At 37.5% G+C, this 24,733-nt stretch overlaps 2 protein-coding genes across 8 annotated transcripts; one reads left to right on the top strand and one right to left on the bottom strand.

The window, feature by feature from the left end:
- Positions 1-406: 406 nt before the first annotated feature.
- On the bottom strand, positions 407-12,033 carry rmi1 (RMI1, RecQ mediated genome instability 1, homolog (S. cerevisiae)). Its single transcript, XM_038305606.1, has 9 exons — positions 11,941-12,033; positions 11,230-11,409; positions 8,667-8,777; positions 6,764-6,913; positions 4,943-5,013; positions 4,632-4,755; positions 4,431-4,521; positions 4,063-4,234; positions 407-2,240 (listed from the first exon to the last, which is right to left on the bottom strand). Exons 2-9 carry the CDS (start codon positions 11,389-11,391, stop codon positions 1,106-1,108), a joined length of 2,016 nt encoding a protein of 671 aa, XP_038161534.1. The 5' UTR covers positions 11,392-11,409; positions 11,941-12,033; the 3' UTR covers positions 407-1,105.
- Positions 12,022-24,718, top strand: hnrnpk (heterogeneous nuclear ribonucleoprotein K). Of its 7 annotated transcripts, XM_038305651.1 has the most exons (18): positions 12,022-12,167; positions 13,186-13,260; positions 13,472-13,532; positions 13,795-13,892; positions 14,112-14,168; positions 15,062-15,105; positions 16,438-16,510; positions 18,043-18,156; positions 18,335-18,463; positions 18,682-19,010; positions 19,480-19,530; positions 20,489-20,528; positions 21,289-21,304; positions 21,681-21,713; positions 22,207-22,274; positions 22,713-22,882; positions 23,265-23,284; positions 23,925-24,718. In XM_038305651.1, exons 3-17 carry the CDS (start codon positions 13,475-13,477, stop codon positions 23,278-23,280), a joined length of 1,296 nt encoding a protein of 431 aa, XP_038161579.1. In that variant the 5' UTR covers positions 12,022-12,167; positions 13,186-13,260; positions 13,472-13,474; the 3' UTR covers positions 23,281-23,284; positions 23,925-24,718. The 7 variants fall into 7 exon arrangements, with proteins under 7 accessions (XP_038161579.1, XP_038161572.1, XP_038161546.1 ...); XM_038305644.1 differs by lacking the exon at positions 23,265-23,284 and having other exon boundaries at positions 12,023-12,167; positions 19,483-19,530; XM_038305618.1 differs by lacking the exon at positions 23,265-23,284 and having other exon boundaries at positions 12,023-12,167.
- Positions 24,719-24,733: the final 15 nt, after the last annotated feature.

Raw genomic sequence — 24,733 nt, 5'->3', positions numbered from 1 at the left:
TGTAAATGTATTAGATGTACAGGTAAGAGAGAGTCGGACTGTTTTGTGGTAGGATTTGGATGTAACCTCTTTCTGAAAGTGAACAAGAAAACAGGAGATCCCTCTGGAGTTTAGAAAGAATAAACAATATCCTGTTGAAAACGTTGTGGACAGAAACACTAGTGACTGTACACAGCGGGGAACAGATCCCATGCTAGATGCTAAACTTATGCACATTATAAAGCAGATTTTGCTTTAGCATAAGGTTTGACCATTGGGGATTTGCAGCAGGAGGTTTCCATTAAAAATCATTTGGAGTAGAAGAGAAAAAAGCTGGAGTTGTAATCCAAGTTAGTGTGGTGATAAATTAGCCATTTATTGAAAGCTTGAATAGATAGTCTTCCTGAAAAAAAAACTGAAACAAAAATGATGATAGAACCTTTTGATATATTTTTATTTCCAGTATTTAGGTTAAAAAAACAACAACAAACAAATCATGACATTTATAACCAAAACCATGGACGTGGCTTGAGGGGAAGAGAAATAATCAAAGCTCATCGCCTCTCCTTTATACCCCCCTTTTCTCTCATTCTCCTGAGGAAGTTTATTAAAGACCCATGCTGCCCTTGCCTATTCAATCACTATTCAGTGCAAAGTAATGGCCGTGCTGGATGAATGCATAGACTGGCAATTCATTACTGCAATCAGTAAAAGAACACCTCTGAATCCCTACTCTCATCTCCACTTTCCTCCTCATGTAGTTTTTCGATGTTATACAGAATGTGTGAGGTTTAACTCTGGGTTGTCTAAACTAACATTATGCTAATCAATACATATGAATATTTAGATGCAGTGCAATAGATTAAATGTCTATGAAAGCACAAGGAATAGACTAATTAAGTCCTCTACAAATGACAGAATGCTATATTGCATATAGCTGATGGGATGCATTGCAACACAAGATCATCAGACTTCTAGTTCACACCTTCTGCCGTCTAAAAATGTAGCAGAGGGGCAGGTTGATCATCCATTTCGATCATAGCTTTATTGGCAATTTTTCGTCTCTGCTGAAGGGCAATTTAATGTTTCCGTTGTAGGTAATTTTCTCATTTTCGCCCACTTCCACTCAGCTGCATTTAATTTCTCTTGCCCTCAGCTCCAGCTCGCGCAACATTTTGTCACTGACAGGTTCGGCCTTGGCCACCAGGGCTCTCTCATTGCCTGGTTTGACGATGATGGTCATAATGCAGCACATGTCCACCAGCTCCTCCTGGCATCTCCTCATGCCATGGTCAAGCTCCCCTCGACGGGCCGGATCACGCCTTAGAGTTGTCTTCTCTGCTACGGAGAAGCCCAGTAAGCCTGTCAAAACCTCATTGGATAGCACCACATCCAGGTAACCAGTTCCGTCGGATACAGATGCAGAAACACTCCAGACACCGTTACTGCTGCTAAGTTTGCCCATCAAAGTCACAATGAAGGCTTTGATGTGAATTTCGATGGGGTGGGAAAGTTTTTTAGACAAAAGCTTTTCCAGCAAGCATATGTAGGTAAAAGGTGCAGAGGTCAAAGTGACAGCTTGGGAGTTGGCGTTGCTTTCTGTAGAGATCAGACTGTGGGCTTTCCCTTGAGATGTTTCCGTGATCGTTTTGGGGGAGATCATAGAAAGGCTACAGCCGCTGATGCTTGGTTCACCTCTTCCAGACCGTTCTTCAGCAGAGATCTTAGTCAGTCCTTCCGATCTCTCCCTTAGCACTGGATTGCTCTCGACCTCTTGCAACAGATAATCCATATCTTCGTCCATAAATCTGCTCTCATCATTCATATCTATCTCTATCTCTTTTGGCGGCTCTAAATCTGTTGAAGAAAGGAATGGCTTGGAAGCCCCCTTGATACATCCTTTATGATCTCTTTTCAGTGTGGTGGATCTGGAGGGAACAGATCCCCCATATGTCTCATGTGACATCAGCTCCTCAAACTGAGCAGCTTGTGGTTTTGCTGCTCCTACCACATTGCTTGAATTTTCTGCTCTTTGTTTATCCTGAAGTGTGTGGTCACTGCTGTCAACATTTTCACTCTCCTGTAATATGACACTATCCAACTCATCCAGAGGGAAATCATCAAAGTCTTCATCTGGAAATTCATTGTCTGCCATGTTGTCATTTTGGAACCGTTGCTCTTCACCATTGGTTCTTCCAACAGACCTTGTCGAGTTAGTTCCAGTCAAATTACTTCTTTGAAAGTAGGTTGAGGGTTGACTCCTAAAAGACACAAATAAAAGGTAATGTTGTTGTGTTACAAAGAAAAATATTTATAGTAGACATTGATGGAAACTCAAGACAGGACGGTGTCTAACAAGACAGACCTAATGTATGATTATGATTCCAAGTACCGTAGGTACCGCCCCCCAAAGCTTCCATTAAATTTACATCCTTTATATTTGAATCAAAAATGCAAAAGGGATTCAGCAGTTTTTTTTGTCCTCAATCAGTGAACGCACCACAATTAGTGCAACCAGATCTTGCTGAAAACAGTAGATTTTGGAATGGGAAGAGTTATCTTTGACTAGGTCAATATTATGTTTTAATAATAACATCTAGGGCTAAAACAATTAATCGTATTAGTCGTGATTGATTATTGAAATAATCATCAACTAAATAGTAATTGTATAATGGCTAACTGGAGTATAGAGAATTTAAAACATACCTTAAGCTGACAGGGCAACCCCCTTAGAGCGGAAACTATTAGTGTTGCGCCGATGACATTTTTTGGCCCCGATACCGATACCTGGCTGTGCAGTATAGGCTGATACTGATACCATTTGTTTGAAATTGATATATATATATATATATATATATATATATATATATATATATATATATATATATATGAAGAACTGCATACTACTTGAATGTAAAATAATTGCCATCATGGCTTTGTCAAGCTGCTGCCTGAAGCAAGAAAAAGACTAATACAAAGTGAATCTAGTAGAACTTTTTATTGCGTACCTGGAATGGGTGACAATAGTTGAATAAACTTTTGCCTCTCAAAATGGTATTGGTGCCCTATTTGTTGGTACTCCCTGAAACCGATACCATTTTAGTGCTGGATCGGGTCCCCGCCCGATACAGGTATCGGTGCAACACTAGTAACTATAAGAAAACATATATCGATATGATAATTAAAAAACATTTTCATCTGTCAATAGGGCTGGGTAAAAAAAAAATGTATTTAATCGATTTTGAATCGATTCCTTTACATTTTTGCAAAATTGATTGCACTCAAGATTACTTCAAGCCAGACAGCTGCAAATATAGCCAATAGGTTGACTGAAGACATTAACAAGTGGGGGCTGACCAGCAAACACCATGTAGTTGTTACAGACAACTCTGCACATATGGTTAGTACAGTGGAGATAATGCAGCACATGCATGTTTTCTGTGTCCCCAAGCAAGTTTGCCCTTTTGAGACAATAAGTTTGCACTTTGTGTTTAATATGACAGGAAAAAAATAAAATACGAGTATTTTGAAACACAGTTGAACCACTTTCATTATTGTAAAAACAGATCGAATCGAAATTAATCGATTTAGAACTGTATGAATCAAAATCGAATCGATTCAGGACTTAAAATACTCAGCCCTATCTGTCAATACGCTCTATCCAGAATTCCACAAGTGGAAAAGTTTTAGCTTGACCAAATTTAACACAGTAAAAAAAAAAAAAATATTCTAAGGAACCTTTGGATATCCGATTATAAATCGATGAATCGGATAAATAATCAATAGATTAATCGATTTGCAAAATAATCTATAGTTGAAGCCCTAATAACATCAGTGGGATTAACTGAATTAGAAAAGGCAATTCACAAGGAAACTAATGAAAGTTTGGTACAGGGGTTAGGAGTTCCCAAAGGAATTCTTGTGATCCTGGTGGTTGTATTTCCCAAGTTTCTGGTTGCAGATAACATTTTCTTCCTTTTTTCTTCTAAGACAAATGTATATGATTTTGTTAAATTTCATACAAACACAAAACATACAAAAAATTAAGCTTAAAATTTGAGGACGTAATTATTGACGACTGACCCAGAGGAGACAATGTTCCCAAGGAAGGAAGACAGTGTTGAGGTCTCCCGTATGGTCCCATAACCACTGTCTCTAGATGGTTGAATGCTGAGCCCTTCAACTTCACTGTGTTCCTCCAGACTGGCCAACAGCTCATCGTCATCCATCTCCAGATCTACAACTTCTTGGTTGCCTGAAAAAGATTATATATATATATATATATATATATATATATATATATATATATATATATATATATATATATATATATATATATAAATAATTTATTTATTTATTTATAGATATTATTTATTTATTTATTTTGATAAAAAAAATTTTGGGAGATTTTTAAAATTTGACCAAAGAACAACAAACTAATGTGACCATACCTTGTTGCGGTTGTGTTGGAGCCTCTGTTCCTTCATCCCCCTGCTGCTCCTCCTCATCAGGAAGTCCCAGCGTCCGGCACAACACCCGACCCTATAATGGAACAAAAAACGGACAATAATTGTTTCATATTTGCAAAAGTAAAGAGTAAATAATTTTAGATCAAATACTTCAAAAATCTGCCTTGTCTATGTAAAGCTAACCTGAGTATTTCTTTCCACCAAGTCCTCCACCTCCCCACCTAAGACCTTCACATTGGATGGCCCCAACAGCACAACACCAAGTCTGCAAACCATCTTGCCTTGCAACTGCAGTTTTGCACCGGGTCTAAAAAAAATTATACAGAATTATAGAGCTGGTTTAAAAAAATAAAAATAGCAGTTTAATCTGATTTCGGGTGGTAAAACTAAACTTTTACAAGTAAATAGAAAATGTAATTAAGATGCATTTAGTACTTCTGTTAAAACAGAAACAGCAGTAAAGATAGCAGGTGTGTTATAAATCAGTTGCTAACCGGAGTGCTGCACTGAGTGCAGGGATGGGTTGATACTCCATGGCCTCCAAGCTCTGAACTCCATCTGTAATCTGCAAAGCAAACATGTTTAAATGTCAGCAACGACATCTTTAAGATGCATATCCTGAGAACTTTACAGAAGCTTTGACTCTGTTGAACCCAGCTAAAATATTTGGATACACTGAATGTAAAGACACAATTGTTTATTTCTCTGTCTGGCAGTAAATCTGCTGTTGAATGGGATTCCTACTGACAGCGCACCGCACATTTTGAGGGGAAAAAAAGACGTTTATATGCGCCTTATAGTCGTGAAAATACAGGAAGTCTTTTCCTTTGTGAAGTGCATCACAGCTCCTCCTACAGCAAAACATCTCAACAACAAGATGCTGCAACCTCCGTACCTTACAGTTTGGACAGTGTTCTCAGGCTCCTAGGCATCAACACTGCCCACCCCATTTTTATCTTCGAGGTATAAGAATGGTTGCTGCATCCAAAAAACTACATTTTGATCCTATCATAAAGAACACGCCTCCAAAAGTAAAGGTCTTTCTTCCTGGGGTGTTTTGAAAGCTGTTATTTGGGTTTTTATGATACAGTTGGCTCCTGCCTTCTTAGAAGCCCTTTAGTCCATATCGGCACTGTAGTACTTTTACTGTGGATAATGGAACTTTCTTAGCTTAAGCCAGAAATTTCTTACGGTCTTTTCCTCTTCTTCTGGCTTGACTGCTACATTATGGACCAAATTACGAAACTTCAGAAACAAAGAACTGATCTTCTTCCTGAACATCACCGGTGAACAAACTTCATGTTTATTTAAAGAGATGAAAAAAAACACCTTAAGGCACCTTGAAATTGGACTTATTGAGGGTTACAATTCTTGTCCTAATATCTTACCCAATTTATTTTGATTTTTCCATTATACACACAATTAAGCAAAATCTTTTCAGTTTTACTGTAAAACATACCCATATGTGCTAAATCAAATGTTGAATGAATCTGAAATTTAAAAACCCTCAAAATGATACAGGCTTTCAACAACTCTAATTTAGTTATCTTTATGATGATAAATGATGAGGATGATGCATGACAACTTTTGAATAACAAAATAAATAAAATCAAATTAAAAAACGTTATTATTAGCTTTAGCAATCAACTTTGTTGCCCTAAACTAACATAGAACATATGAGTTTTAGCATGATTAAGTGTCACTTTAAGAGGAAAAAGCTGCGTCTTTATACAGAGTTCAGATAAAAATCTGGTTTCAGCTTTCTGCATCCTATGGTCTAAAGAACGAGAGAAAAACAAGAAAGTTTCAAAGCTATTCTCATTACGACTGAGTTTTAAAATATGCACTTCAGAGAAAAATTATGGTCTTGCTAAAAACACATTAACACATGAATACCATTTAATTCTGCATTGTGATTTCTCTGATTGCATCTCATCACTAATTAAAAACCAATGGGCAGCAGAAGTCTTCAAGTCCTACAAAATAAAAGATGAAGCAAAAGTTATTGTTCCACTGGTGAAATCTTCAATGTTCATCCCTTGGCATCGAAGTGCTAAAAACTGTAAAAGCATAAGTGCGCAATTTTTTTTTTTTTTAATTCTTCTATCTTTAATCAAAGTAATTTTACCAAAAGAATAAAATAATGAATTCAAGTTGTTAAAGCTGAGAGGGAGAAAAGTGATTATCATAAATCTCCCTCTGCCTTTAAATGTTTATGTGAGCAAGTATGAAATGTCTATTTATTTTATTTTCTAAAGATGAGCCCAGAAATTCATTTCTATTTCTATAACGCATTACTGAGAAGTGCCTCTGACCTGGAGTAGCAGCATACGGGTCGATTTGGCCTCCCAGGGCCTCTGAGTGGTCTGTGTGACAGCAGAGACCTCATCATTGGTGCAGTCTGTACCCCTCCATTTCTGCAGCTGACCGTATGCCGGCTGACTGATGTCCAGCAGTGAGTCAACCTGCAGAAAAAAATCTTCAGCTATGGTTCATATTGCCTACAGAATCCTTCTCTGATGATCTAGTGGCTATTATTTTTTTTTTATTTGTGAAATAGATTTGTGTTGAATTGAAATTCTCACCCCTACAGCAGTGGATGGAGAGTCTTTTAATCCTTTTATTTAACCTCCATCAGATAAAAATTTGTTATATTTTATTAATACATATAATCCTCACAAATGTACCCAATTTTGCTTGATATTTGTAAATTCTGAAATTAGTGTTTATGTAGACTTCAGTTTGGATTTCAGAATCTGATCATTTATACTAGTGTTGCACCGATACCAGTATCAGCCGGGGCCCCGATCCAGCACTAGAATTGTGGTATCGGTATGGGCGAGTACCAACAAAAAGGGCATTGATATCATTTTAAGAGTCAAATGTTTATTCAACTATTGTCACCCATTTCAGGCAGGCAATAAAACATTCTACTGTATTTACTTTGTATTAGTCTTTTTCCTGCTTCACAAAGGTAGGCAGCAGCTTAACAAAGCTATGATGGCAATTATTTCACATCCAAGTAGTATGCAGTTCTTCATATATACACACACATAAATTTCAAACAGATGGTATCGGCATGGTATTCTCCAATACTGCATAGTCAGGTATCGGGGCCACAAAATGGCATGGGCGCAACAAAGATTTATTTACACAAAAATATCAATATGGTTTAATTTTTTCTTTTTTTCATGAAAAAGCTGTTTACTTAATACTGTATTTTATACAAGCAAATGAACCGTCGTTACATAAATTAAGATTGCAAACTGAATTACAAAGTAAACCTTTTCTATCAGAAACTATTATTGTAAAATATAAACCAGAGTTCTCTCTGCTACTACAGGCATGTCTCATTACTCCTGGATGGTGACTTGCAATCGGAAAAAAATCCAACTTCTTAGACAGGTCTTCAAAGAAGTATAGCCATTCTGCTTCCTCATAAGGACAGAAACAGAAATTTAAGCTGTTTTTATATCTGACTGAGTTAAATACACATTTTCCAATCAGCACTGGAATTACAGAAGAATTACTTTTTATATAAGAGTTAATGACAGAAATGTACAAAACAAACAAATCATCTTCTTGGGATCCTGAAAAGGTTTATGAAGCTTTATTAGAGTTTCGTGCAAAGAAAAACATTTCATTGTTTTCAGAACAAGTACATATTAATGATGAATTTAAAAGGGCCAATAATTAAATCTTATTTCCTTGGTTTTCTTTATTTCATGAAATCATATTCCGCTTTGTTTTAACTTTAGTTTGACCGTTTCTTATTTCTTCTTATTAGCCTCCATTTTTAACTTTTGTGAGACACTAGGATATATTTGACTGAAAGGTGCTCTATAAATCAAATCACTGTTTGATTTGTTGGCATTTATGTCATACAAAGCATCCCCACTAATAATATATCATACCTCTCCAGTCATATTAAGTCATGTTGGCTTTCCCTCCCAGGAACCCCTTTATTTCCAATGTAATGGTTGAAATGAGAAATTCTATTGTTGGATTTAACCATTTAATGGTTTTATAGAAACTGCAATTGTTGACAATTAAGCAAGGGCTTAATTTTACGTTTCATTTTCATAAAAAAAAAAAAAAAAAAAAAAAGAAATGTATTTTTCTCAATGTTTAGAAATTTCTCATCTCTGGCCAGGTCGGAAATAAATTCTGAAAAGGTGAGAAATTATGTATTTCAGAAAAAAAAAAGAAGACTAGCACCTGGACACAAAAGGCACCATTGAGTTCTGTCTTCTGGGCCTGGGTGAGTCCCTCAGGGAGAACCGGGTAATCCAGGTCCCTCAGATCTGTCAGGAGCCACTGATCCAGAACCTGAAATTGTTCAGCAAACAAACAGAAATTCTGAAAAATCCCACTAAATCTCTTAGTTTCAAAAAGACGGTTGCCCATCGGTTTATTCCTACTTGTTACATGACTCGTCAAAACTGACCCTGCCAGAGATCAAATGATACACACTAAAACAGCTGAATTAGTCAAAGCAATGATTTAACAAACGGTTACCTTCACCACAGGGTGAATCAGTATCACCAAATGCCTGCAGCTTATTCATCTCTTATTAATGACTGTCTCCATCATATAAAAAAAGGACAATTGACTTTAAGGGACCTTGTGGCCTACTTGAATAAACTGATAACATGGTGACGGTGAAACCATAAGAAAACAATGTGCCCCTTGGGGAAAATGGAAGAAATATCTTCCAGAAGTATTTGTTGGAAAAGAGATAGACTTTGGCCCTGGAAGGACACAGCTGCTCAGCAGCAATATTTCGGTCCACTGTGGCGTATGAGAGATGCGTCAGTGCAACAAAACATACCCCACATGACGCCACCACCAGCTGGTACAGCTGACACCCAGCATGATGGATACGGGCTGTTTACACTAAAAGTCTTATCTGTTGCAACAGAAACTATGTTTTTTGTTCTTTCAGACTAGGAGGTGTCATTTTATTTCTCATGATCATCACCTACCCTACTATGGTTTGATCTCTGTAGTAACCAAAAAATAATCAGGGTTTGGGACTTTCAAAGTAAAAGAAAAATACTACCGATTGGGAATAACCACATTTATTTTTATTTTATTTGGAACTTATTATCATACCATGAGTTTTACCAATCATTGAGATCAGTGCCAGATTTAGCAGTCAAGGTGAATGAAACAAGATCCATACTAGAGGTGAATCGCTCTAAAAGATAAAAATCAACTTTGATCTTTTTTTTTTTTTCTCTGAGTTTTTGCTCATGGGTTTTATAGCCCTTATAGTCCGAATAATTCCAAGATACATGTAATATCAAATTCACTTCAACTTTCATTTCCCTCAGTAGTGCACCACACTAGAAGCTTTATATGGTGCCTTTGGTCATCAGAAGAAAAACATAAAATAAAATAAAAAGAGTTCAGGTTACAAAGAGTAGGGAAATGTTGGATTAGACTCCACAACAGATTTTCACTGCTTTACTATGAAAGAAATCATAAAGGAGGCCAGGTTTAGAATACAAATAAATAACTCATTCCTGTCAAAAAGCGGTCGATAAATTACAGACAAAACTCTGCTCTTAAGATGTGGGGGGAAAAAAAAAGAGAGAGAGAGAATAAAAATTAGGAGCTTATTTACAGACATTTCTAATATGTTAGCCATTTTTCTCCTTTTATAATAAGATGTCTTTTAGAATTAATTGTTCCCAATTTAGCATGAAAAGAATATAGGTTAAGAATCAGCCACACTGGCTGTACTTTCCACTTCCCAAAAACAATACAGATTTTTTCCCCCAGTCTAACATCCTTATCTGCATTAGTTTTTTTTGTTTTTGTTTTTTTTTGAGTGATGGGTAACAAAATAATAAAAGAAAATGATTTTCACAAACAGAGAATTTGACTTTGGATGGATGTTTATTGCAGCAAAAATAATTGTGTGACCTGTAGAAACAGTGAGAAATATACAGAGGAGGATTAGGCCACAGAAAAAAAAAATAAAAAAGTTAACAGATTTTTAAATATTATTTCAGTTTAATAAGGGAAAAAAAAACAGAATTCTGACTTTTTTTCTCAGAATTCTGACTTTAATCTCAGAGTTCTGACTGAAGTGCGCATTCAGCGTCTGCTCTGCCGATAATGCAAGCGTAGAAGAAGAAATGTGCAAAGAAATAAACAACGAAAGAAAAATGTCTGAGGACTTCATAGTTGGGGAAGAGCATGGGTTCTTTGCCGAGCTGAATGCGCACTTTCATCTGGTTTGGTCTGCCGAGGTTTCCGTAGACTCGCGAACTCGCATGTGCGCGCGTTTAGGAAATCCTATACACTACTGTTTATGCTCTAAAAACATTCTAAATGACTTTGTTTCGAGTAAATTATGGACGCTACGAGCAGTATGGAGGAATATTGACACGTTTTTTGTGGACTTTTATGGACCTTTCTGCCTCGGGCACCATAGACATCCATTTGAATGTCAGCAGACAGCAAGAAGCCTCCCAGATCTCCAGGTGCATTTGAGATATCAAAAAAGTACTCCAGAGTGTTGTTCAGCATGGGGGTGAGTAGAAAACTAAGGCTAATCATGTTTTGGGTGTACTATTCCTTTAATCTCAGAATTCTGACTTATTTTTCGGAATTCTGACTTCAGTCTCAGAATTCTGACTTTTTTTGGAATTCTGATTTTTTAATCGGATTTCTGACTTTAATCTCAGAATTCTGACTTTCATAGAAAGAAATAGCAGTAAAATTGATTTAAAAAAATGCTTTTGACCAGATTGACTCTGTCTGTACCTACCTGCTGATTGATTTGCTGCTGAGATAGATGAGTTGCTCCTCCAGCCTCTCCTTGAATCCACTCAACACAAGCTTGAAGCCAAGCAAAGGGTACCCGGACACGCTGAGAGGACTGCAGCCAGGCCTGGGTGGCTCCTACTACTGAGGGGGTCTCTGGGGCCATCCTCCTCTATGACCTCTACTGTTTAGAAAATTTTTCTGTTATCAGCCAACGCATACAAACAAGTTCACATTTTTGTTATGAGATCTTTCTTTATATCTAAAGTGGTTCTATTTAATTCTAACTCTTAATTCCAGCATGCAAATACAGAATATATAAAAATCCTAACCAGAGAAAGGCTTATTAATAATATGTAGGCTTTATGTAAATAAGAAAAAGTACAGTATAAAATTATAAGTTAAAGGCGGAGAAATAATCAAATAAATAAGAGCAATAATAGCATGCCATCACTAAAAGTGTGTATTACTTATTAAGTTTTGGGAACGATATTAGCTAAGCAGAAAATTAGGTGCTTTCATCAATGAATTAGTGCGTAACGAAGGCGCCAAAGTGGACTACCGACAAGTCGATTAGCGAAACTGGAGAAAAAGTACAATTTTTATGTTCTTGACCTAAACACATCAACTGCCCTAAATCCAACACACAAACGTTCTACAATGTGTCACAACAACGAGCAGGTTATCATAAGGTTCGTAGGTAAGTTATTTTTACCAACAGCATCAATTGGACCTTCAGCTTTGCATATCCGCATCCAGAAATAAGGCCTGTGATGTGAACGCCCCTTTTCATGTGATTGACATTAAATCCAGACAATCGTAGTCCTCGGAACGTTGACGTGTTTTCTATTCAGCCAATCAGAACACGGCATGTCGATTTGTTCGTTACCAGGTTCGAACGAGAAGGAAGCAGGTCAGCAAGCGAGGTGTTAAACGCTGCAGGTTTGTGTTTTTGACGATGTTTTCCATTATTCTCTGGTCCCCGCTGCTTATATTTAGAGTGCATTATTAAAATCAAAACAAGTACGTGTTATCCGGTTTTTTTTTTATTCTTGTTTCCGTGTTCCCTACATTGTTACCCGACTAGCTGGCCTATCTAGCTACGGTTAGCCTAAGCTTCGGCAACATGGCGAAACTAGCTAGCCTTTTTTTAGCTGACTTCGCTACATCTGGTTTTTGTGTTAAACGGCGTGCTAGTTGAAATTGACGGCTGAAATTTAATTAAATAGATTGTCACTAAATATTTTGTGCACAGCAATCCGGGTCACTCGCTTAAAACTCTGAATTCGTGTACAAGGAAATGACTGGAAGCTAATGCGTGGTTCTTAAAGCTTAGGTAATGGCAGCCGTTTAGCACCACGGTAAAGCTGGATTCCGATTTAGCAGACAGACCACAGTTGTTTTGTTAAATTGCCATTTTGGCCTCAGCTTAAATTAGTGGTAATGTTTAGACTGTTTGAAATTTCTTGCAACCCAATCGCCCTAAAGCAATAGAGTTGCGCTTTCCATATTTGCTGAAATGGAGGGAGTTAATCGGAAACTAGCTTCCAGTGAAGTACGCTTGGCTTCATCGGAACTAATCCTGATTTGTTTTTTTTGTCATGACCAGTATGTGACCCGTGTTGTTTACTCATGAACGGAGGCGACCGTTTGATTCGCATGTTTGTGAGTGATACGTTTATCGTGCAGCTCCCCGTGAACTATATACTGATAAGCATAACTGATTAAGTTATCCGCTGATCTGTTTGATAGTTGGCACCCTACGATCAAATGTTCGTAGATATGTTCTGGTATTAAAGCGGGGCTACTTTTGTCCCAAAATGTCAATATTTATCGCTAACTATTAAGTCTGTTTTATCTAACATGTTAACAAAAGTTGCAAGAGAAGAGTTTATGTTTGAGATCTTTTTTAGTTTGGCCACATTTCAACATTAAAAGACTGAGCTTCCCTCCTTCGCAGGTTTGAGAGAGCTGTTTGGTCCCTCTTCACTTAGGTCCGCCTTTCAACACGCCCTTGTCCTCCTTATAAATATCGGTGAGTATCGGTTGTCTAATCATTTTCATCCCCAGACTAGTAAGATTGCACTTTCTCCACATCTTTTTTATTTTCATCCCATTTTAATTGGTCTGAATATGATAGGAGACAATATCAGTACACGGGGGCTGGGTTTCATCTTCTCTTTTCCTGCTCCTGCCACCAGTACCTCAGATCAAGGTCCTCACTTTTTTTACTATTCTCTTCGAAGACCATGGAGACAGAAATTGATCAGCAGGAGGAGACCTCATTCAGCAACACGGAGACAAATGGTACAAACTGAAACTTGTTTGCCTTTTGTTGTACAGCTGCATGATTTATTTATTTATTTTTTTGCTTTGCGATATCAGGATTGCAGTAAAACTTAATTGTTCTACTGAAATTAATAGTTTCCTAAAATATATATTTTGTGGTCTGATTATTTTGTGAATCCAGCTGAAAAATTAGATGCATATGAATTACTCACTATTTTGTGTACCTGCTATATCATTTTGTTGAAGTGTCTCCTCAGTTTTTATATTCTCTTTATACCAGGTAAACGCCCTGCTGAGGATGCAGATGAACAGAAATCCTTCAAACGCTCCAGAAACTCTGATGAGATGGTAGAGCTCCGCATTCTCCTGCAGAGCAAGGTCATTTTCTTTCCTTTTTATACCATAATTTAGTCTCTGTGGTTTATTCCGTATTTATTTAGCTTTTATTATAATCACATTTATGACTTGATGATAGGTATGCTTAGTGGTTCATGTTCATTCTTTAGGATTTTATTCATAGTTATTTTGTTTAAGATAATGAATTTTGTATTAGAACCCTTTATTAGCGTGTGCAATTTTCCTTTTTTTGGATTGCAGAATGCAGGAGCAGTAATTGGGAAGGGTGGAAAAAACATCAAAGCCCTTCGTTCAGATGTGAGTACACAATTTTTTTCTTATTTGCACCTATATATATTTTTTATTTTATTGTTGATTGGCCCTGAAGACCCAGCCATCTCCGGACAAAATCAGGTTTTGCATTGACCCTTTATACATTTTAAAAGTTCTTGAAGTACTCTTAAATTATTTCCATTGTTGTTAACCTTGCTAGCACCTAGGCCAGCCATTTTATTCCTTCAGACAAAACCTGGGAATTGGGTTTTATCCTGTTCTGATATGAATGACAATTTTTTGCATCAGCTAAATTCCCCCAAGATATACAAGCCCAATTTATTTATTTAAATGGTATTCCTTTTGATTTAGGTTGGCTATAAATTCCCCATGATTTTGAAATAAAACTGGCGCTGTGCTGAAGTAACAAACTTTTATATTTGTCTATAGAAATGTTTATTTTTTAAATTACTTAAAACTGGCCAATTGTGGAATAATTCTGTCATTTCCTTTTCATCTAGTCATTTACAGTTCTTCCCCTCTTTCACTGTCTCTGGTTTTATTCCCCCAACAATAAACTTTTCATGCTCTATAATATGCCATTTCCCTTTTTCCAATGTCAGTTTCTTCTTTTCTCTCTTTGACAACCCAATCTCTGAGAGAATCAATTTAAAATCACATTTCAACACTGCAGAGCCTGTATATTAAAAATGTATTCCTCTCCCCTCTCCCTTGTTTATTATTTTTACTCTTTACTTTTTTGCCCACTTCCTCCTCCTCCTCCTCTGTTGCCCATGCTCTGGATGGCCCCTCCTGCGCCCGCCCACCTGACACCCTGGTTGGCCCCGCCCATAATCGTGCCCTGTCCCTAAATGGGCGTGTTACTTGATTGACATCTGTGCTCGAATGGCCCCGGCCCCTGCCCATGCCACGCCCAGTACAATGCCAGTGTGTCAGTCCCAGACAGCAGTGGGCCTGAGCGGTATGTCCCTAAGCTCCTCCCTCTCAATGCCTGACTACAGGTCAAACAAACAAGAAGAAGTGAACAATAATTTGTAGTCCTGCCTTTTGTCAAGTCACTATGTTTAAACAGATTTAAAGTGTTTCAGCCTGAGCCTAAATGCAATTTTTATCCTTCTCTGCCTGTTAATTCTGCTAAACAACATGCTAATATACTTTCTATGCCATTTTTGCAGTCATGCCAGAATTGTTACTAAAGTTGGTGTTGTCAGGGTCACTCCACTGTCAAAAAAAATGCTAAAATCTGTTGTGGGTTGTTTGTTGTTGTTGGGTTTTTTTTTATTTTTTTAGGTTTTCTCTTTTGTTTGTGGCCATCTGTCCTGTATCTTTACCTTTCCTTTCAAAAATCTTTGTTTATATATAAATATAACAGTGTTTTTGGTTTTACTGTTAGTTTAATGAACTAATTTCCCTTTAGTCTCATCTCAACTATTTTCTCTTTGAATTCCTGATGACATTTAGATATTTTTCATTTGAATCCCCAACAGTGAGTGTTTATTTCCGTGTCTGTGCTCTGTGTCATCTGATTTTTATTTGCTGGAGTTAAAAAACAAAAACAAAACAAAAGGCTTTTACTTGGTCCTTTCATTAGTGATTCGCTTTAATTTAGATTCATCCAAACCCTATTATAGAAATTTACAACTTTACAATAGTGTAATCTACTCCTACCTTTCCATATCTTCAGGCTTTTGCTGCTTCCATGTATAACTTGCTGTAGTTGTCTTTATCAGTAAACTATTTTATTGACATGGTGGATACAGACAACAATATTCTGGTCGCTATTTTCATTAAATTCAAACATGAAAACTAAGGTTTAAAAAACCCTCCTTTTTTTCTTGCCTGATTTGTCACCTCAATTAGAAAGTTTTATTTGTGGTGTGCATCCACCAACCTTTCCCATAAAACTAGAGTTTACTATGGCACAAATCTCTTCCTAAAACTTCACTTTCCCCATCTCGCTTCCTCAATGATCGCCAAAACCAGTTCGTCTTTCTTTTGGGTCCTTTTTAGTTTTTCCACTGTACTGCTTTTTTCTGGGCAAGGATGTATTTTGGCGCAAGCTTTTTGCTATCTTCGCTATACAGATATCACCAACTTAGAGTAAGATACGAGGAAACTTGAAATTGTTATTTATTTGTAGTAGTGTAACTAATTGAGTTAGACAGATGGTAATAAATGAACTCAATAATTTGAAACGTTGTTTTTTCTCCCCTTGGATGCCTTCTGGGCACCCTTACCCCACCCTGTCTCTGTTGCTGTGCTCTGTTTTGTCATTGGTGGATAAACTATGAAGAATCCTGAGCATCAGTGCAGACATAGAGACTATTGGAGAAATCCTACTGAAGATTATCCCCACATTGGAAGAAGTGAGTTCTTTTTATGTATTTATGAAGTTAACTTGTAGGCATTATAAATCAATTTTTTTAAATTAATTAATTTATTTTGATTAGGGCTGGGCGATAATTCAATAACGATATATATCGATCGATAGACGTGTGGCGCAATAGAAAAAAAGAGGGTCGATAAAAGTTCGATAAAAAAGAAACGCAGTTTTCCTTCCTTCTCATTGTAGCCTAGCATGTAGGTTTATGCTAGTCACTACTTCCTCCCAACCAATCACAATCGCGGACCCAGGCATTCCGTCACCAAGCGCCGCCCTCTCAAACCACAACACAGAGCACATGAAGATGCAGCAAGGAGAGTCGGAGGAAATTGTTCCAAAGAAGGGTTTTTGTAGTTCAGCAGTCTGGCAGTATTTCGGTCATGGCAAGTCGGACCAAAAACAAACCACAGTCATCTGGAAAATGTGTCGGGAACCAGTGAAAACGAAGTCTGATAACGCAACCAATTTTTTTTTTTTTTTTATAGTCTCTCTCAGCCGCTCACAGCCGCAGGAGTACGAGCTGTGTAGGCCCCGACGCGGCTCTCCTCCGAGGAATCTTCGGAAAATATATATATATTTTCAGTTCTGGGCAGTTTCCCACGTAGTTCTAACAATTGAGAGAAAAATGCTGAGGGGCCAGAAACTGTAATAACTCAGGTTAAAGCAGGAAATGGGGGCGGTGGGGGGGCATTTATTTATTTGTTATATTTATTTTGGTCACTTTAGTTTATTCTTTGTCAGTATTTAATAACATAACTCAGGTCTCTTAAGTTATTTTTCTTTAAAACAATTCTGTTATGGTTAAAAAAGTTAGTTAAATAAAGATTTAATTCGAAATGTGTGTTTGTGTTTTTTATTAAAATTAAATAATTTAGCAATATTATAAAAGTCAAGGCAGAGCTGCACATAAAATATGGTTTCAAATCTTTTCAATAATTATCGATATCGATCAATATGCATTTTTTTTTATCGATAAGCTTTTTTTCTATATCGCCCAGCCCTAATTTTGATTACCTGCAAGTTAATACACTGGTTAAACTTGACTTGTTTTTATTCCTTATTACATCATATTTGATGGTGTTGGTTAATGTTGCAACAATACGAGTTTCAACAAATAAAGGCTGCTATGTATTTCTGGGAGGTTTCATAGCAAACATTAGTTGGAATAATAGAAAGTCTGTTATGCTACTGCAGAGAAAACAAGTTGCGTCTGGCCGATGTCTGCTGTTTCGACCAGATTAAGCAACTTGTCTGGAAGTTTTGACCATTTAGACCAATCTTAAAACTGCCGTCAGAACAAGAGTGATGGGAGAGTCGTTTTTAGTTTTACAGTGAAGGTGTGTTTTTGTGATAGTGTGTTTTAAGTTTATAAATATTTCCTAACAGGAAAATATAGTAGGTAATTCTAGAAGGTTTGGACAGAACATTTTAGCTAAACTAATATTTTTTTTTTTCAGAAAATGAAAAGGCGTGTTTAAGAGAGGTTAATGAAGATATTTACTTGTATTTCAACAGTACCAGCAGTACAACGGCAACGACTTTGATTGTGAGCTCCGTCTGCTGATCCATCAGAGTCTGGCGGGTTCCATCATTGGAGTTAAAGGAGCAAAGATCAAAGAGCTTCGTGAGGTTTGTGTTTATAAGTCTTTTTAGGTATATCAGGTGGGGGGCAGTGTGTCGTCTTTTCATCAGTTCTAATATCAATGATTTCCTTGTTTTAGAGAATTTTGGTTTAAAGTGTCTTGGAGCTCTTTCTTCCCCTCCGTATCTATACATGAATGTGTGTTTTTTTTTATTGTCTCCGTAGAACACAAAGACCAGCATCAAGCTGTTTCAGGAGTGTTGTCCCCAGTCAACAGACCGTGTAGTGCTGGTTGGTGGTAAAATGGAGAGGGTGGTGGAGTGTATAAAGACTATGCTGGAGCTCATCTCTGATGTAAGAATGATTTCCCACTGTTAATGAATGCTATGTGTGCTTTATGTGTGCTAAGTTTTCTGATTTGGAATTTACTCTTGTGTTGAGCTAAATTACTTTATTTAGATCTTTTTTTTTCATCACAAAAATAAAAGGTTTATTGGATATTGAACAGAAATACCAATGTAAAACATTACTTTTCACATTTAGGAATTAAAATACAACTTTGTTCCCTTTAGGCTCCAATAAAAGGCCGTACACAGCCCTATGATCCAAACTTCTATGACGAAACGTATGAATATGGAGGTTTTACCATGATGTTTGAGGAGAGGGGAGGCGGCCGTAGGCTCATGGGAGGCTTCCCTATGCGCGGAGGCAGGTCCAGTGGTGATCGTGGGTATGACAGAATGCCTTCCAGCAGAGGAGCACGCGGCCCGCTGCCTCCCTCACGCCGCGATTACGATGATATTAGCCCACGCCGGGGTCCTCCTCCACCCCACCCCAGCAGGGTTGGCAGAGGAAATGGGCGTCCACGTAGCATGCCGATGGGACACCCATACAGAGGAGGGTACGCTCTGTTTTCCTTTTTCAACTTTATTCTTAATTAATCCACACGGACTATGTGTCTCCTCAATTTATATAAAGTCTTTGAGTTTTAAGTGTTTCTATACCTTAGAGATGTCCTTCATTTGTAGCTATTTTTATTCAAGACCACACCAACTGAAACCAAGGAGTGCTGCGACAAGGCCAAGACTTTAGAGGCAGAGATCACCTCTAAATTTCATAGCCGTGTCTTGGTTGGTGTGCTCTCGACTGTAAACCTAGCTATTTGGTTTTTTTTTCCCCCACAAATCTGTCTGCAATGCTTTCTTTTCAGTCAGACAAATTCAAATATTTTACCAGCTTTATTTTATGAAAAGTAATATCCAAAATTTAATTTGTAAGCTGATGCTACCTTTAGTGAAAAGCTATTTATGTTTAATATTCTTTCAAGCTGACAGTTGGTTGTTTCATTTTCTCTATTTCCATGCTTTCAGCAGAGACGATCGTTACTATGACTCCTACCGCGGCTCAGATGACAGGTCAAAGTAAGTTACTGCTTCCAACCCCCAAAACTAAACTCCAAAAACCAATGGTAAAAAATGCAGTGAAAAGAATATTTTACCCAAATAGTTAAAGAAAAAAAAAAACATTTCCAGTACCTTACCGTGTTGTTTTTTTTAAACTGTAGGCTTACTAGCGTTGAAACCATTATCCTGCAACAATTGGAACTTTACAACATCATGATTTTCTTTATGATCACCATTCATTTTACAAATATGGTGAAGAATTACTTGGCCTCAAACTGTATACACTGCAGTCAGTTATTTACATTTAGTGATCTTTTTGAAAAAAGCTCCTCTTGCTGTATGTTTTCCCAGTTTACTGACCCCTTATAGTCTGTAATGCACCTACTTTATTTATTTTGGTGCTTCAGTGTTACAGTAAAACCTTCAAAGAGGAAAAGTACAAAAAATCTCAACCAATATACACCAATATATTAAATGCATATGGAATATTTTTTTTGCCTTTATCTTTTAGCCTAAATTGTCAGACATGCATGTTATAAAACTACAAATTTTTACCTTTTCTCAAATGATCTCCAGATTAAAGGTTTATGCAAAGAAATCAAGCCTTTATGTTAAGTACAAGAGCACATTTCTCATACAACTTTTTTAGGTATTTTCACTATTTGTACTCAGTCTTCAGGATGGAAATAACTGCAGCATTTGGCACTAATCAGCATCTCCACCACCTGTCACTCCTCTCACCATAACACTGTCAGAGCTGTTCCTGTTACTGTGTGGGAAGATGGTTGGGAGGAAATGTGTTTATACTGTAATCATGCTCAGCGTGTGTGTGCAGTTTGACCTAGACCAGAAATCTTCTGTGGAATGTTTTCAATTTTTTTTCTCCCAAGTATTTTCTATTTCTTTCCCATCCGACTCATCCAGCATCTTTATTTTTTTTCCCTCTCCGCCTGTCTGTTCCCTTCCGCGTCGCCAGTGACAGAAGAGGCAGACCGGATCGCTACAGCGATAACATGGTTAGTGACCCTTTGCTAAATGCAGGCAGCTCTGCTGTTCGCTTTCTATTAGGCGTGAGCATTCTCAGGCTAACACACTGGTTAGTCCTAGCACTAGACAATATGTTGTGATTGTGTATTTTATGGCCATTATCAAAGTATTTTGGTGGCAAAACAAATGAGTTGTGTCCATGGATGCAAAGCAGGTTGCACGTTGTAAGCCATCCCACCAAATGACCATAATCACCTCACCCGGAGACACCCCATAATAATCGGCTGTAATTGCCCTCTTGCTGTGTATTTTTCATGGCCAGCCTGTTTTCTCCTGCAAAGAGAGAGAGAGGATGTTGGGAGTGGAGAGGTGGGGGTGGCCATGGTTGGTTGCTAAGCACTCATAATGCTTTCTTGAAGGACTGGAAGGTTTCTTTCTGCCTTTTTCTCTTCCCTCCCTTCCTGAGACCTGGCAGGAAACTGCCTGCTGTTGCTGGGCAACAGCTTTTTGAATTGCTTGTTGCCTTGGCAACAACAGCAGCAGCTGAAAATGGGGGGGTGATAGAGATGCAAGGAGAGACAGGAAGAGGGGGATGGATGGGGGTAGGAGGTGGAGTCGGGCTCATGGATGAAAACTGGGTGGCTTTCAATTGGATCTACTCTGAATGAGGCTGAGCGCTGCATCCATGCTCACCAACCTGTAGCCATTTATTTCAGCTCTGTAGAACACTGACAGGAATTTATTGGTTTTCTTGCTGTAACACTTCTGTGTTCTATCTTTTTCCTGCAGAGCGGTGGTGGATATGGTGAGTAGAAAACTGCCTTTTATTGTTGTTTCAAGGCTCTTGCATACATAAAACTGCAGGCCTCAGCTTTCTTCCCAGGAGGGAAGGAAGAGGACAGGATGATGAGAAATATGTTTGGGGTGTTGTGGAAGGGCATTGCAGTTGTAATTCATGTTAAAGGAAGGGTTTTTTTTTGTGTTTCTTTTATTTATTTTATTTTATTTTTTTGGCACAAGAGCGGTCTTGTTTGTTTTTAAAATTTTGTTCTTTTACATTTTACTATAACAACAAATTGATGGTGTGTTGTCCTTGGCAGTTCTTGGAGTCACATGTTTAGGTAGACACTCAATTATTTCATCACATAGTCAACAATCTGCGTTTTTTCTGTCCCGCTCAGATAACAGTTCCTCCTGGGATAGCTACCCGTCAGGTTAGTCTTCCTCCTTTGCCCTCAATCAGTACTAGTCTAAGATTTTTACTGATTTTTGATTCGATTCGTTGTATTATTTAATTTTAAGCTAACCACCTCTCAATAGACTGCTCAAAGATGTCACTCAAAATGTGGTTGGAGACTGATGATTGAACCATTTTTATACGGGAAAAGAAACTGCGCTGATTTTATGAGCAACCTGCTTCTACAACTTTTCTTCCAACCATTTAAGTGACTCATCTTGTAGTGTAACATGCACTCGTGCAACAAACACACCATCATGCTGTGTTACTACGTGGCAGTCTTTTAGTCATAAAAAGGTATATTTTGTTTTCATTGTTTTTCTTTCTTAAAAATTTGTCCTTGTTCTTTCAGTGCTCAGCAATTTTGGTACAAAGAAATGCTGGGTTTTCTTGGGTTCTTGTATCTTCCTACAGTCTGCATTTCTTTGCATGTTTGCTTTGGTTTTTACCTTTCTTCACTCGGCCATCAGGTGGACGTGGCTCCTACAGTGACATGGGCGGTCCTGTCATTACCACACAAGTGACAATCCCTAAAGACGTGAGTGCGACTCCAAAACTTGGAAAGCTTAGTAAAAGCTCTGCTGACACTATAGCTTCATGGACTTTAATTCTTGTGTGGTAAATTATTTCAACATCTACGTGGTTAGTGCCACAGTTTTCCTATTAGGAAGCCAAATTTTGTTGAATAAAAAACAATATAAACTTTGTGATCCTGTAATTCTAAATGTAAAATAAACATTTAATATTTTAAATCTGAGACCTTATTTGGATTTATGTTTAACACTAGTATAATCAAATTCAGTTTAGATTAATGGCATTAGATTAAATTAATAGAAAGGCATTTTGCATTGGATTCCAAACTCCAACAAAAAAAAGAAACTAGCATATTTTCTTCAAGTCAGGAAAAAACCTAAGACCTGGCAGATCTGATCCATCTCCCCCCCTGACTCTTTTCATTTGCCTTTTCTTCAAACAGTTGGCTGGGTCCATCATTGGAAAGGGAGGCCAGAGGATTAAACAGATTCGCCACGAGTCTGGGGCCTCTATAAAGATTGATGAACCTTTGGAGGGTTCAGAGGATCGCATCATCACCATCACTGGTACCCAGGACCAGATCCAGAATGCCCAGTACCTTTTACAGAACAGGTTTGTGTTTCCCCCTGGTTTTTATTCCATTTTATAGATGTTCCTGAATTACTACCCTAGGGTTTCACACATTTCTTGAAATTATATCTTTGAAACCTAAAAAAAAACACGCTCTTAAATTCCATATTATTGTTCTATATGTAATATTTTTAGTAAGAACATAAAATCCTGTTGTTGTTTTTTTCTTCTTTAATTTAACACACACTGTTGATCAATAAGATTATTTTCTTTTGTATTAATCCCATTCTAACATCAGACAGCCCAGTTTTTCTTGGGTTGTACGGTTCTGTTGCCTGCTGTCTCTTCACTAACCCCCTTCCTTTCTTCCCCATGCAACCTGCAACTACTTCAAACCTTCCTCTTACATGAAATGGCTGTGAAGGAGTAGGCATGCTTAATAAGGTGCATAATATCAGTTATTTTTATAAAGGGGGGTGTGAGTGACACTTTTGATTGACTCACACTCATCCAGTAAAATCTGATCAGTAGAATGAAAAAGGAAAAGAAGGGTTTTCCATTTGCCATCAAAGCCGTTTCACTGTGAAGCAGGGAGTGGAATCGATTCTTCCCTGGCTGCTGCTGTGTGGAAGACTAGTGATTTTGTTGTTTTTAGTTAGATTAAGCAACAACAAATCACAGTCTGCCAAATAGCACAGGCTCCTCCTCTTCTGTTTCCCTTGGCAACCAGTAGGCACGTATAATACAAACTATTTCCTTATTGATGCCATGTGAGCTTTGCTCGATTGCTAATACATCCTCAGACCCCCTGCTCTGTCTCATGAGTAGTGTACTGTTGCCATGATAACAAACTCCACCTCCCCTTTCCTTCCTGTCTACCCTTTTCTGTTCTGCACCTGCTAGCCACACCTCTTTTTCCTCCTTTTCTCATCCTAAATCATATCTTCTCGGCCAGCCATCCTGCAAATCATTCTGCTCTCACATTTATTCTGCTCTGGTTGCAGCTGTAAATGTATTTATTTTTTTAGAAAATCTAATATTTTGCGGTTTTAATTAGCCTTTTCTGTATTTGTTTTCATTTTAGTGTGAAGCAGTACTCTGGTCATTTGCTGTAGACCCCTGAGGGAGCAGATTGAAGACAACTTGGATTGACCCCCCCTTCCTCTTCTCAAATCTCTTTGCCCTGGTCCAACACATCCCCCTTCAGATTTTTACTCTGGATTGTGGGTGTCTATTTTTTATTTTATTTTTGTATTTTTAATTAAATAAATGTCCTACATTCCTGCGCATCCACGAAAATGTAGAAGATCTGCATTTTTAAGTGTAGTCCAACAGTTTGTCAGAAATCTTTGATTATTATTTTCTTTTCTTTAATGTGACACATTCATCAAAAAGTCAGATTTTCCTCAAATAATAAACTTAACCTTTATTTTTGGATAGATTTGGTTTGTTTTTATGCATAATTGTGGATGTTTGTGTGTGTGTGTGGGTTTGTATGCTTTTGGTAGTCTCCTACAAATTTGTGTAACATACAGAATGTACAATGTTCCTTTTGTTCTTTAACAGCTCTGGGTAAAGTTAGCTCTGTAGAATTGATTTTGCAATGCTTATGTTCAGAGTTCTGTACAAATAGAATTGAATAATTTGTACAAACTCTGTAGTGGTGTGGGAAAAAATAAACTTAAAATACTGAAGTAACTCCAAAAATTGTTTGTTTTGGTAGTTAAAGATTTAAGGTAGTATATTAGTTATTGGACACACGCTGATCTTTTCTACTTTGTCTGCAATTTCCTCTGCTCTGAACTCATTTTCTCTTCATTGTTGTGAACCTCACAATGTCAAATCTAAAGAGAAATAAAAATACCACTTTTTACTGAATATGGTTTTCTGATT

Source organism: Cyprinodon tularosa, unplaced genomic scaffold (genome assembly GCF_016077235.1).
Source record: "Cyprinodon tularosa strain WSP-4 unplaced genomic scaffold, ASM1607723v1 ctg115, whole genome shotgun sequence".
NCBI classification, from domain to species: Eukaryota; Metazoa; Chordata; class Actinopteri; order Cyprinodontiformes; family Cyprinodontidae; genus Cyprinodon; species Cyprinodon tularosa.
Note: the sequence above shows the minus strand (reverse complement) of the source record. Positions and strands in the feature narration are given on the sequence as shown.